Source organism: Lithobates pipiens, unplaced genomic scaffold (assembly GCF_037356315.1).
Source record: "Lithobates pipiens isolate NorthernLeopardFrog02 unplaced genomic scaffold, aLitPip1_a1.2 Scaffold_19, whole genome shotgun sequence".
In the NCBI taxonomy this organism is placed as follows: Eukaryota; Metazoa; Chordata; class Amphibia; order Anura; family Ranidae; genus Lithobates; species Lithobates pipiens.
The window spans coordinates 73,849,228-73,863,581 of record NW_027507764.1 but is presented as its reverse complement, the minus strand read 5'-3'; the positions used below and the strand labels follow the sequence as shown (position 1 = coordinate 73,863,581).

Genomic DNA, 14,354 nt, shown 5'->3' with positions numbered 1-14,354 from the left:
AGAAGTGTAACATAAAGGGGGGGGGGGGGGGGGGGTATTTACTAAAACTAAAGAGTGCAGAATCCGGTGCAACTCTGCATAGAAACCAATCAGCTTCCAGATTTTATTGTCAAGGATGAATTGAAGAAGCTGAAGTTAGAAGCTGATTGGCTGCCATGCACAGCTGCATCAGATTTTGCACTCTCCAGTTTTAGTAAATCAACCCCAATGTGGACTGCAGTGCTGCGATGGTTGGTGGCCATAACATACCTTGTTGTAATAAACCTTTTAACATAATATATGCTGAAGAAGGGGAATTGTAAAAAAAAAAAAAAAATTATATATATATATTGATGAAGTACTCTATGAGCTGTACAAGGTGACTGCTTTTCTGTGAAAGTGATATAGACTTATCTAAATAAAATACTATTCTATGATCACAAATCTTTTATCATTTACACAGGAGTAAATCCATGTTGATAAGGGGAGTGTAGAGGTGGGCGGGGAGTCTCTACAGACATCATGACTCCACCCACTGAGCCCTGGAAAACAGACCCACCCACAAAATCTGCAGTTTTCCAGGTCTCATATAGTAGACAGAGGGGAGACATGTGACAGATAAGTATACACACAGGACAGGAGGTATGTATATCCTTCTAGATAACTAATTGCAGTAGTTTAGAAAGGATGAGAGTGGGTTTACATCCACTTTAATGGCATCCCAGTCTTAGCCCGTAGGGTTCAATATTGAATTGGCCCACCCTTTGCAGCCATAACAGCTTCAACTCTTCTAGGAAGGCTATCTTCAAAGTTTAGGAGTGTGTCTATGGGAATATTTTGGCATTCTTCCAGATGCACATTTGTGAGGTCAGGCACTGATGTTGGATGAGAAGGCCTGGCTTTCAGTCTCAGCTGTAATTCATCACAGGTGTTCTATCGGGTTGAGGTCAGGACTGTGCAGGTCAGTCAAGTTCCTCCACCCCAAACTCGCTCATCCATGTCTTTATGGACCTTGCTGTGCGCACTGGTCTAAATCATCTGGTGGAGGGAATATGATGTGGGGTTGTTTTTCAGGGGTTGGGCTTGGCCCCTTAGTTCCAGTAATGGGAACTCTTAAGCAGGGCCGGTGCTACCACTAGGCGGACTAGGCAGCTGCCTAGGGCACCCGGCCACTGGTGACCCTCTTCCCTCTGTCTGCAGCCAGCAACTATGTCCGTCTCAACACAGCAGGCAGCCCCTCCCGAGGCCCTCCGTACAGTCTCAGAGGCGCAGTGGTGGCGGGTGGAGAACTCTGGTGCTGCCTGTGACCCATCTAAAGGGATGCCGGGGATGCTCTTCGCCGGTGTTCTCACTTCATCCACAGTACATCAGAGCAGAGAACAGATATCCACTAACCCTGGTCACTGGAGGAGGGTGGGGGACTGAGCACACTCCACCTCTCCTTCCCGGGTTCATACAAAGTCTGGTGCCGGTGTCTTGTCAAATAGGGTCCTCCATCAGATGCTGTCCCCTGCGTACTGCGCATGCGCAGTACACAGGAACACAGATTCCGAAAATTGCCGAGGATGAACGGCGCCTGCGCCGTGAGTCCAGGTTCTATCCCCACTATCCAAGTGGACATAGAGTTAGAATAAAAAAGAGCCGAGCGCAGCGAGGCCGAGCCCGAAGCGTGGCGAGCGAAGCTCGCCCGCGAGGGGCCCTCTAAAATTCACAACCCTATGTCCGCTTGCATGGTGGGGCTACCACCTCCACTCACGGCGCAGGCGCCGTTCAGCTTCGGAGATTTTCCGAAGCTTCGTCTGCTCCGTACTGCGCATGCGCAGTACGGAGCGGACACATATTGATGGCCGGACTCTATTAGGCAGAACACCGGCTGGAGCTCTGTGGGAATCCACTGATGAGAGGCGCATGTGTGATCTCCTGAGAGCCAGAGAGACACAGAGTCCTCCCGCTGGTTGTCATCCGCAGCTGCCTGACCACCCATCACCATGGGGTAAGTGTGTGCCAGGACATCCCCCCACCTGTATATGGTTCAGTCCTCCCACTATCACCTCTATGCAACTTTCTTTACTTTTTGGTCACCGATGTGTAATAATGGGGGGGGGGGGTCACCCTGTGTGGTAATATGTAATAATGGGGTTCCTCCTGTGTAGTGATGGTAATGGGGGTAACTCTGTGCAGTAATTAAGGGGTCACCCCAGTGTAATAATGTGGGGTCACCCCTGTGTAGCGATGTGTAATAATGGGGGTCAACTATTGTGTAGTGATGAGGGTTACCCCTGTATATTAATGTGGGGTCACCGCTATGTATAAATGTAGGGTCACCCCATGTGTACTGATATATAATAATGGGGTCACCCCATGTGCAGTGATGGGGGGGGGTCACATTCCCTTTTCCCTTTATTGAGGACTTGCTCCCCCCGAGGTGTATCAGAGTGTGTGTGTTCCCACGTATCGTGTTTAAGGCTGGGTTCACACCGCTGCGGGTGGGAGACCCGGATGTGATTCGCACCGCACTGCAGTGCAAATCATATCCGATCTCTGTAGCGATGCGAGTTCAGCCATACAGATAGTATGGCTGAATTCGCATCGCACCCGCCGCAAACTCGCACAGGACCCTTTCTTTGGTCCGCAGCAGAATCGGATCGCATGGGTGTTCACACCATGCGATCCGATTCCTGTCAGAGTTTGCAGATCGCACTGCGATATGCGGACTGATCTGGGGGTGTCATTAAGATTTCATTGACACTCCCAGCAGTCCGCATAGGGCAGTGTGAACTGCCGGCGGGAGGCATGCGATGCGGGAAAACGCCGCGGATTCGCGGTGTTCCCGCATTGCTCTGGTGTGAACCCAGCCTTAGTGCTGGTTCACACTTGTGCAATGCCAGACATCGCATGTAATTCGCAGCGCACTGCTGTTCCCATTACATGCGATGTCTGTGCGGTGCAATGTCAGCCATACAGATAGTATGGCTGATATCGCACCGCATTCGGTCCAAACACGCACAGGACCCTTTTAACTGTTCGGACCAGAATCGGATCGCATGTGTGTTTACACATACATGCGATCCGATTCATGTCCGAACTGTCAGTTCGCAGTGCGATATGCAAGCTGAAATGGGGGTGTCGTTAACATATAATGACACTCCACAGCAGTTCGCATGTGTCGAGTGCGATGCGGGAACCGCAGTTGATTTGCAGGGTTCTCGCATCGCACTAGTGTGAACCGGCACTTAAGGAAGCCTATTAATATTAATGGGCAGCCGTGTTTGCGTGAAATGTGCAATAAAGGTGCAAATGTGATTTTTGAAATCGCTTCAAACCAATCTGCATTATATTGCAGTGCGGTCTGTTTTGGTAGGTATGAATACAAGTGTGTTTGCTGCATGTGTGGGGATGCCATTAAAAAAAAAAATCAATGGATCCCATAAATTTCTGTATTTTCGTGTGGCGTGGGAGAAGTGCAGAAATCATACAATCTGGTAACGTACGCAGAAATGTTTCAAGCATGTCCGATCGTATATATCAGATAAACTGTCATGATTGGCTCTGGAACGCTGTGTACAATCAGATTATCGTACGATCGATTCAAAAGCAATATTTTTTGTTCTGATCATGTGTATGGGGGCTTAAATAAACAAAAATATTGACTAACTGCTGCTGCCTCTGCAGCTGAAGAGGGTAGCAGTTGTGTGCTCATTCATGGAGATTTATAGTTATGTAGCAGGACTGGTATCCCATCATATAAGGTCCCCCATCAGATAGTGTCCGCTGTGTACTGCGCATTGCGCAGTACACAGCAACACAGATTCCGAAAATAGCCGAGGATGAACAGCGCCTGCGCCGTGAGTCCAGGTTCTAGCCCCACCATCCAAGTGGACATAGAGTAGGAATAAAAAAGAGCTGAGTGCAGCAAGGCTGAGCCCGAAGCGTGGCGAGCCAAGCTCGCCCGCGAGGGGCCCTCTAATTTTAACAACCCTATGTCCGCTTGGATGGTGGGGCTACCACCTCCACTCACGGCGCAGGCGCCGTTCAGCTTCGGGGATTTTCCAAAGTTTGCAAGCGCAGTACGGGGCGGACACTATATGATGGCAGGACACTATCTGCCAGAACACCGGTGCTACCACTAGGCAAACTAAACAGCCCCCTAGGGCGCACTGTTGCCTAGGGGCACCTGGCCACTGGTGTTCCTACTCTTTTCTCTCTGCAACAAGCAACTTAGCCTCAGCATCACCAGGCCGCCACTGCTCCGTTTGCACAAAGTGTCAGAGGCGCAGCATTGGCAGAGGACTGTCTGTGTCCCAACTCCTGAATGAATGCAAGCAAGCAAACATTCATTGGTAGGCTGCATTGATGGGCGCTTCATTAACCACTTTAGCCCCGGACCAATTTTCAGCCTAAGGACCAGAGGTCTTTTTACAATTTCGCACTGCACTGCTTTAACTGGTAATTGCGCGGTCATGCAATGTTGTACCCAAACGAAATTTGCGTCCTTTTCTTCCCACAAATAGAGCTTTCTTTTGATGGTATTTGATTGCCTTTGCGATTTTTATTTTTTGCGATATAAATGGAAAAAGACCGTAAATTTGGAGAAAAAAAGATATTTTCTACTTATTGTTATAAGAAAAATCGAATAAACTCAATTTTAGTCATACATTTAGGGCAAAATTTATTCAGCCACATGTCTTTAGTAAAAAAAAATGTCAATAAGCGTATATTTATTGGTTTGCGCAAAAGTTATAGCGTCTACAAACTAGAGTACATTTTCTGGAATTTACACAGCTTTTAATTTATGACTGCCTATCTCATTTCTTGAGGTGCTAAAATGGCAGGGTAGTACAACCCCCCCCCCCCCAAATGACCCCTTTTTGGAAAGTAGACACCCCAAGGAAATTGCTGAGGGGCATGTTGAGCCCATTGAATATTTTTTTTTTGTCCCAAGTGATTGAATAATGACACACAAAAAAAAAAAGTTTACAAAAAGTTGTCACTAAATGATATATTGCTCACACATGCCATAGTTATATGTGGAATTGCACCCCACAAATATATTCTGCTGCTTCTCCTGAGTACGGGGATACCACATATGTGGGACTTTTTGGGAGCCTAACCGCGTACGGCACCCCGAAAACCAATCACTGCCTTCAGGATTTCTAAAGGCCCATACACACGATCAGACTTTTTGACAACAAACATGCAAATTAGCTGTTTTGGAGCAACATCTGACTGTGTGTACGCTCCATCGGACAAACTTTTTTGGTTTTCATCTGACTTTTGTTGGCTGTGCGAACGGACAAACTTTCTGGCAACAAAAGTCAGATGGAGCAAAGTCTGATTGTGTGTACAGAAAACCATAGGACTTTTGTACAAAGTACAAACAGGCATGCTCAGAACCAATGCAAAAGATCAGCCAACAATACAGAAGTTGACCAAAGGTGGCGGTAAAGAGCAGAAAAACCACATGATTTGGTGAAAGTTGGCTGAAAAAGTCCTGCTGTGTGTATGCAATACAAGTTCAGGGCCGACGCCCTTTGTACAAAAACCCAAGGGAAAGTTTGTACAAAGTCCTATCGTGTGTATGAGGCTTAAGGGTGCAAATTTTTGATTTCACTCCTCACTACCTATCACAGTTTCGAAGGCCATAAAATGCCAAAATAGCACAAACCCCCCCCCCCCCCAAATGACCCCATTTAGGAAAGTAGACATCCCAAGCTATTTACTGAGAGGCATGTTGAGTCCATGAAATATTTTATATTTTGCCACAAGTTGCGGGAAAAGAAAAAAAATGTTTTTTTTTGGACAAAGTCACTAAATTATAAATTGCTCAAACATGCCATGGGCATATGTGGAATTACACCTCAAAATACATTCTGCTGCTTCTCTTGAGTATTGGGGTACCACATTTGTGAGACTTTTTGGGAGCCTAGCCGTGCTAGTTGCAGGAATATTACAATTTTTTTTTTTTTTTTTGCACAAAGTTGTCACTGAATGATATATTGCTCACACATGCTATGGGCATAAGTCAAATTACACCCCAAAATAAATTCTGCTGCTTCTCCCGAGAACGGGGATACCACATGTGGGGGAATTTTTGGGAGCCTTGCCACGTACGGGACCCCGAAAACCAAGCACTGCCTTCTGGATTTAAATACAAAACGCTACCAAAAAAAACTGTTAGCGATCGCAGGGATCAGGCCTGACTCTGCGATCGATGTGTTTAGTGTTTTGTAAGTGACAGTGATCGATTGATACTGCACTTGGGTGGGCTGGGCGGAGGGGTAAAAGGCAGGTGCTGGGGGCGTGGCCTGGACATGGCTGAGTGAGGACGCTTTTGCTTCGAGCTCCCGTCCTCCTCCTGAACACCGGAGCCTACTATGCTCTGAACTATTGAATTTGCTCGAGGCAGGCCAGCTAAGAAGCGGAGAACGGGGGGGAGGATCGGACAGGTGAGACTGCGGGACTCCGGAGGCTACATTGAACACTTTCTACGGCGATCCCAGACCCCCCCCCGCTGCATCTACAATGGCGGACCCACGTGGAGTGGGCAGGGCTGATCAGCGGAGCCAGCCGGCATCACCAACGGCCTCCGTGGAGTCGGATTCTCTTTCTGATATCCCCCCTGCTTTGCAATCGGGATCGGGAGCCCCGCGGGCGGGCTCCCTGGAGCCCGAGGGTATGGCCGAGATGTGGGCGCTTCTCAGGGCTCTCCCCACAAAGACTGATATAGAGTCCCTCATTGGCCGCCTTGAGACACAGCACCGCAAGGACATGCAGGAGGTGCGAGGGGAACTGGGCTCAGTGACTGTTAGGCTGGCGGCGGGGGAGGCCACTGCAGCAGACCTGGAGACCAGAGTCAGCGCACTAGAACGCCTGCAAGATGTCCATATTGACGCCGCGACGATGCTTCAGCTGCACCAGGAAGAGATGGAGGACAGGAGCAGGCGGAACAACCTCCGTCTGCGTGGTCTTCCAGAAGCGACCGGACCGGAGGACCTCGCGGCCTCTGCCACTGCTATCTTCCGCGCGCTCCCGGGTGACCCCCTACCCCCGACCCTGGAATTCGATCGGATTCATCGTGCGCTAGGTCCGAAGTCACAGGATCCCAGCAGACCGAGAGATGTCATTTGCCGCCTCCACCACTACTCGCATAAGGAATTGATTATTCGCAGAGCATGGGAGGCTGGGGAGACGGATTTTGACGGCGCAACGGTCAAGGTTCTACCTGATGTATCTAGAGCCACTCTACAGAGGAGAGCAGTGCTCCGCCCGGTGCTAGAAGCGGCCCGCCGGAGAGGTGCTACCTACCGCTGGGGATATCCACTGTCGGTTATATTCCGGAGGGATCAAAGGTCGTTTCATCTCCGGGCGCCGCGGGACCTGCCGGCTTTATTCACCTTTCTGGACATTGAGCCCATCAGAGTGCAGAACTGGCTGACGTTCCTGCCACCATTGGGGGGACATTCAGGCCGCACCCTACGCGGGGAGGCATCCAGCCGAGATTTCAGAGGCAGCGCCGGAGGTCACGGGCGGCTACTCCGGAGGGGACACGTGAGTTGTGAGGGATTCTCCCTCTAGGTTGCGGACCAGACCCTCGCTACGGGGGTTAGCCCTGCCATGATAGTGCTCGGTCCCCCTTGGGCCCAGTCTACTTTTCCCACTGATGGTTTCATTTACACCGGCATGGATGCATTGGAGTCCTGACTATGTATGATTGCTGGGGGGGGGGGGGGGTGGGGGCTGGCTCCAGACTTTCCTCAACACTTTTTCTTCGATGGCAGGGTGTTACACCTATCTACGGGTAGCTGCCCGTCACGAGAGGGCGGGGTGCCGTGGATCGCCCCTGCCCCGTCCGCCCCCCGCCCCGCCTCCCTGGAGGACCTGAGCCCCTGGGGGGGTCCCTCTCCCCCTGTGCTCTGTGGATTGCCCCGTGGGCCCCCCCCCCTGACCGTGGGATGTTACCCCCTCCCTGCCTCCGGCGCCCTGGAGGGTCTGCCGAGTTACGTCCGACTGAGGTGACACTCCGGATACTGGACCTGCTGATGTACTAAGGGGGTTACCCCGACTTTGTGTCTGCTCATGCGGGGTGCCGGGGGTGTGGGTTCCCACTCTCTGGCCTTGGGGGGGGGGCGGCCCTCCTGGGGTGATGGGGGGGCCATTTTTGGTCCCCCTCCTCCTTCCAGGTGGGGTGGCTGCCCCGGTGGGGGACGGGGATGTTTTGGCTGGGGTGTTCCCCTGGTTAACTGATTGTTACTGATACATGCCTAATGTTATATTGTTTTCCTCTATGTTTTGCCTCTGTTTTTTATAGATTTCTGTTGGGTTCTGATTCCGCATGTTTATAACCCTGAATGTACCGGATACTGTTCTATATATGACTGGGGGGGATTGGTCGCCAGTCGGTAAGCCCAGCTGAGCGGGGTGGTGCGTGTAGATGCGGGTGCGTTGCGCCTGGTACCTGCCACGCCGCTGCAAATTATCCCCCCCCGTGCCCGCTGAGAGACCGAGAGGGGGCTTCTCGGTTGCTGGAGTGGGGGATTTTTAACTGGAGGGCTAGTGGTGGGAAATTTGCCGTGGTCCTCTGTTTCTGATGACATAGACCCGGTTGGTCTCGGCTGTGTGACCCCCGGGATGGGGGGGCATGGTTGGCTGTTTCTGGGGCAGGGTGGGCGGCTCCTGCCGTTTGCCCTCCCCCCTGCCACCCCGTTTTGGGGTCGGGGGGGATGGGATGGGGGGGGCCTGCTGATGCTGGCGGCCCATGCCCATACATCTCCAAGGGCTCCGGGAGGTCGGGGGAGGCGGGGGCTCCCCTCCTTGGCTGTTCCAGGTCGCTTCCCCACTTAGGCCGGCACGCTCTCTGCCTTTTCTGGTAGAGGCTTGCCAAACAAGCATCTTGCTTGTCTTTAGTTTCTAACCTTCCCTTATCCCCCGTTGTTCAGACCTTCCCTTCCAACTCCTTCCCCCCCCCCTTTTTTTTTTTTCTCTCTGGTTGAGGATGGACTGCCTAACACTATACTCCTTGAATGCGAAAGGTCTTAACACTCCAGAGAAACGCCGTATGTTGATGCACGACTTAAAAAGAGCAAAAGTTGATATCGCCTATATCCAGGAAACTCACTTTAAAGAGGATAGGTTGCCAGTTCTCAAGAACAGATTCTTCCCTTTGACATACCACTCCACTAATAAAACGAAATCCCGGGGAGCCTCCATCCTCATCTCATGTAAAGTACCCTGGACTCTTACGGATTCCAGGATAGACCCGGAAGGGCGTTATGTCTTTCTTAAAGGTCTAGTGGGAGATGTGCGGTTGATGCTAGCGAATATCTATGCCCCAAACGAAGGCCAGGACGCGTTTGTGCGACGTGTTTTGACTAAATTGACTGACTTTCAGGAGGGCCAACTGTTACTGGGGGGGGGGGGACTGGAATGTGCCTCTGGCCCCTCACGTGGACACTTCGACGGGTTTGTCCTCCTTACCTATTAGTGCCCGTAAACGCATCACCAAGTGTCTCCATGAGTCATAACTGGTAGACATCTGGCGCTTACAACACCCGGGTGAACGGGACTATACGTTCTATTCCCCTCCCCATAGAATATACACGAGAATAGATTTCTTTCTAATACCCCATGGACAACTGCATGCGGTTCAGGCCTCCTCTATAGGTCAAAGGACATGGTCGGATCATGCCCCCACTATATTGACCTACAAGCTGTCCGCCGATTCATCCCGGAGGGCACGCTTCTGGCGTCTTAATGAAAGTTTGTTACAGAAACCGGAGATACTGGAAGAGGTGAATAGGGAACTTACTTTCTATTTTCAGACAAACACAACGGCTGACTCCCCTCCGGGGGCAGTATGGGAAGCACACAAAACAGTTATTCGAGGTGTTCTGATTAAACACGGTTCGCGCATCAAGAAGGAAAACGGGAAACAATTGGACTCACTCCTGGCCAAACTCCAGGTTTTGGAGCTGCAACACAAAGCCTCCCTGGATCCATCCGTGGAGGCTGAACTTTCCTCTCTTAGGAGCCAGGTTAATGACCTCCTTGGCTACAAGGCCAAGGCAGCGTTACAAAAATGCAGATTGGTAGCCTATGAATCCGGAAATAAATGCGGGCGGTCAAGGACATTAAGACACGGACCTATGTCCCCCAAATTAGGTCGGCGGCGAATGTGAATGTCGGCCTCCCGCATCAGATAGCGGATGAATTCAAAACCTTTTACCATACCCTCTACAACCTACCATCCCCACCGGGAGGACGACCTCTGATGGAGGCATATGTAGCTTCCAGCCAGATCCCTACATTATCACCTGACGGCGTAGCTGAGTTAGAAGCCCCAATAACTTCGGAAGAGTTGGAGTTGGCGCTTAATACGGCTAAACCCGGGAGGGCTCCTGGACCGGATGGCTTTACTCTCCCGACCCTATTCCCCACCCTTAGCTCCCATATGGTGACCTTTTTTGATGACATAGGGAACACAGCCACCTTCGCCACCGATACCACTCGAGCCCATATCACGGTCATTCCTAAGGAAGGCAAGGACCCCATGGCCTGTAGTAGCTACAGACCGATCTCGTTGTTGAACACTGACCTTAAACTATTCACCAAAGTATTAGCAACCCGATTAGCCGGACACTTACAGTCCCTAGTCCATTTAGATCAGGTGGGGTTCATCCCTACTAGGGAGGCCAGAGACAGCACAACTAAAGTATTGAATTTGATCCACATCGCGAACCAGACTCAAACCCCTTCCGTTTTTTTAAATACAGACGCAGAAAAAGCCTTTGATAGGGTTAACTGGGAGTATATGTTCACTGTCCTCCGCCATATAGGCTTAGGTGAGAAAATGACTAGGTGGATAGCCCAATTATATGCTGCCCCAGCGGCACAAATTAAAGTGAATGGGATCCTGTCGGAACCCTTGCCAATTACAAATGGAACCAGGCAGGGTTGCCCATTGTCACCCCTCCTTTTTGCCCTTTCCTTAGAACCCTTTCTATGTAAAGTTAGGAATAACCCCGATATCCGCGGCATTGTCGCGGGTGATGCCCAGTTCAAGGTCTCTGCATATGCGGACGACCTGCTGTTTTCCCTCTCCAATCCAGTGATATCCCTACCGAATCTCCTCAGGGAATTCGAGGAATACGGGCAGATCTCCAATCTAAAAATTAACTACCGTATATACTCGAGTATAAGCCGAGATTTTCAGCCTCTTTTTTGAGGCTGAAAGTGCCCCCCTCGGCTTATACTCGAGTCATCGCCGTCTGACTGCTCGATCAGCGTATCGAGCAGACAGACGGCGGACATACTACAATTTGAAAGCCGCGCCTCCTTCTCCGCCTCCGCCTGTGATAGGCGGAACACTGAATTTCCCAGCAGCCTGTGTTCCGCCTATCACAGACATCGTCTCATCCTCGTCCGTAGTACGAGGATGAGACGATATCGGTGATAGGCGGAACACAGGCTGCTGGGAAATTCAGTGTTCCGCCTATCACAGGCGGAGGCGGAGGCGGGGCTTTTGAATTTTAGAATGGCCGCCGAGGCGATCCTGGCAAGGCACGGGACGGAGGCAAGGCAAGGCACGGCACGGGACGGGACGGAGGCAAGGCACGACACGGGACGGAGGCAAGGCACGGCACGGCACGGGACGGAGGCAAGGAGGCAAGGCACGGCACGGGACGGAGGCAAGGAGGCAAGGCTCGGGACACAGGTAGGCTGGACACACACACACACACACACGGATGGATGGATGGAGACACACACACACACAGGGATGGATGGATGGATGGAGACACACACACACAGGGATGGATGGATGGATGGAGACACACACACACACAGGGATGGATGGATGGAGACACACACACACAGGGATGGATGGATGGATGGACACACACACACACACAGGGATGGATGGATGGAGACACACACACACAGGGATGGATGGATGGATGGACACACACACACACAGGGATGGATGGATGGAGACACACACACACAGGGATGGATGGATGGATGGACACACACACACACAGGGATGGATGGACACACACACACACACACAGGGATGGATGGATGGATGGACACACACACACACAGGGATGGATGGATGGATGGACACACACACACACAGGGATGGACGGACACACAGGGACGGACACACACACAGGGATGGACAGGCATGTCTCACCCTCGGCTTATACACGAGTCAATAAGTTTGCCAGTTTTTTTGGGGGTAAATTGGGGGCCTCGGCTTATATTCGGGTCGGCCTATACTCGAGTATATACGGTACACTAAATCGGAGGCCATGGGGGTAGCACTGCCGCAAGCGACCATACGGGGGCTCCGTTCCAGCTTTAATTTTAAATGGACATCCACGGCTCTGTCATACCTAGGGACCTTTGTCCCTGCAAATCCAAATCATATCTTTAAACTTAACTTCCCTCCCCTGCTGGCCAGAACCAGGACCCTATTAGAATCCTGGAGTAAGGGCCTTCACTCCTGGTTTGGCAGGTGTAATCTTCTTAAGATGTGCATCTTGCCCAAATTTTTATATTTGCTGCAAGCACTTCCTATTTCGGTCCCTACGATGTATTTTAGACAGGTATACGCTCTGTTCACCGGCTTTATTTGGGCACATAGAAGACCGAGACTAGCCCGGACTTTACTCTCCATGCCCAAACTCGATGGCGGCCTCGCCGTTCCGGATGTCAAAAAATACTATCAAGCGGTTCATCTTGGTAGAATTATAGACTGGTGCCGACACCAAGATCTGAAGCTGTGGATACGTCTGGAACAGGCCCAGACGCAGGTGCCACTACGGGGAGCTGCCTGGTGTTATAAGCATCTCCCAGCCCATATGAAGAGGCATCCCCTGATTGGGACGACCCTCCGGGTGGGATCACAGCTATACTCAAGAGTCACTGTCCACACCTACTTCTCCGCTATATCCTATTATAGGAAACCCGCAATTCTCTCCAGGGCTGGACACCCAACTTTTGAAGGCCATGTCCAGTAGACAGTGCACACAAGCACGACACTTCCGGGCGCATGGGGACTGGCCGTCCATAGAGACGCTCTGTAACACATTGGGACCCTATAAACTAGCCTTTTGGACCGCGGTCCAACTTAGACACTTTCTTAGGGCTCTCCAGACCCCCCTGCGATTTGACGAACCATTGACCGACTTTGAGGAATACTGCTCTGGTACCGGGGTGCATTCCGACGGAATTCTCCGACCGTGTGTACAAGGGCTAAGAGCTATCCAACCACTTGTGTTTGTAAATGTTAGTCAACTGGACTGGTTCTATAATCTTGAAGAGTTTTGATCGGCATCCAAGAATGGAATTTGGTTCTTGCTGCTTGGGAAAGGAGCATAACATCTTCAGCATCACAGAACAAGCCTGATGTGACTAGTTCTAGCTATAAAATGTCCTAAATAAATGAGACCCTTCACAGACATGTTGCAAAATGTTTCACTGAAAGTCTCCAAAGACAGAGGTGAAGGGTTGAATATGGACTCTCATAGTGAATAATGAATGCATTGTAATTTTTATCTGTTTTATCTTCCAGGGGTTACTTTTCTATGTCATGGAGTATTTAAATGGTGGAACCCTGAAAACATTCGTACAGAAGAGGAAACCTCTGGATAAAGACACCATGAGGTAAGTCCTTGATAATGGAGCTTGTTGGGACTGGGGAGAGAGGTAGAATGTACAATTTGTAGACAGATCACTTTAAAGTATTGGGACCTCTGTATTAAGGGGGGTGATGGGGGCATGCCTGCTTTACCCAACTACCCCTTGTGGGGTGCCTTGCTCCTAAATTTTAATTTGACTAAATACAGAGGGAATAGAGGAGGAGGATAACTGACATGTCAACCAACACCATTTGGCCAGAATTTGTACCCTGACCAAAGGCGTCTTCTAAAAGTCATGGGAGGGACTCGGACCTGAGATTGCAGTTTGATCTTTTCAAAAATATATTCTAATATCCATGGGTAGCTTTAAAGAGGAAGTAAAGCAAAGGTAAAGCATAATGGGCTACTATGCATCGCATAGTAGCCCATTATGCGTCACTTACCTGACACAGGAGCCAGCGATGTCACTGCTGTCCCCTCTTCCACGGAGCATCCATCTTATTTCCAGGTATCGTGGCTCCGGTACTGTGATTGGCCAGAGCCACGATGACGTCACTCCCGCGCATGCGCACAGGAGCCACCACTAACGGCATATCGCCATTAGCAGCGGAATGCTCAGTGCACCTGCGTGCCGCTGTCTACGGCGCATGCGCCGTAGACAGTGTTTCCTGTCTTTTTGCAAATATACCTACACGGTTTAGGAGATATTTCTTGGACCTACAAGTAAGCCTTAAT

General features: G+C 50.7%; 1 protein-coding gene across 2 annotated transcripts in view; it reads left to right on the top strand.

Moving 5' to 3' along the window:
- Nucleotides 1–538: 538 nt before the first annotated feature.
- Nucleotides 539–14,354, top strand: part of LOC143996081 (putative serine/threonine-protein kinase PRKY) — a 32,878-nt gene continuing 19,062 nt past the window's right edge. Inside the window, exons 1-2 of one of the 2 annotated variants that reach the window (XM_077490906.1) lie at nucleotides 539–621; nucleotides 13,553–13,644. In XM_077490906.1, coding sequence (XP_077347032.1) covers nucleotides 13,571–13,644 — 74 coding nt within the window. In that variant the 5' untranslated portion in view covers nucleotides 539–621; nucleotides 13,553–13,570. Of the gene's footprint in view, nucleotides 622–12,913; nucleotides 13,645–14,354 lie in introns of those variants that run through there. The other variant, XM_077490905.1, reaches the window with a different exon arrangement.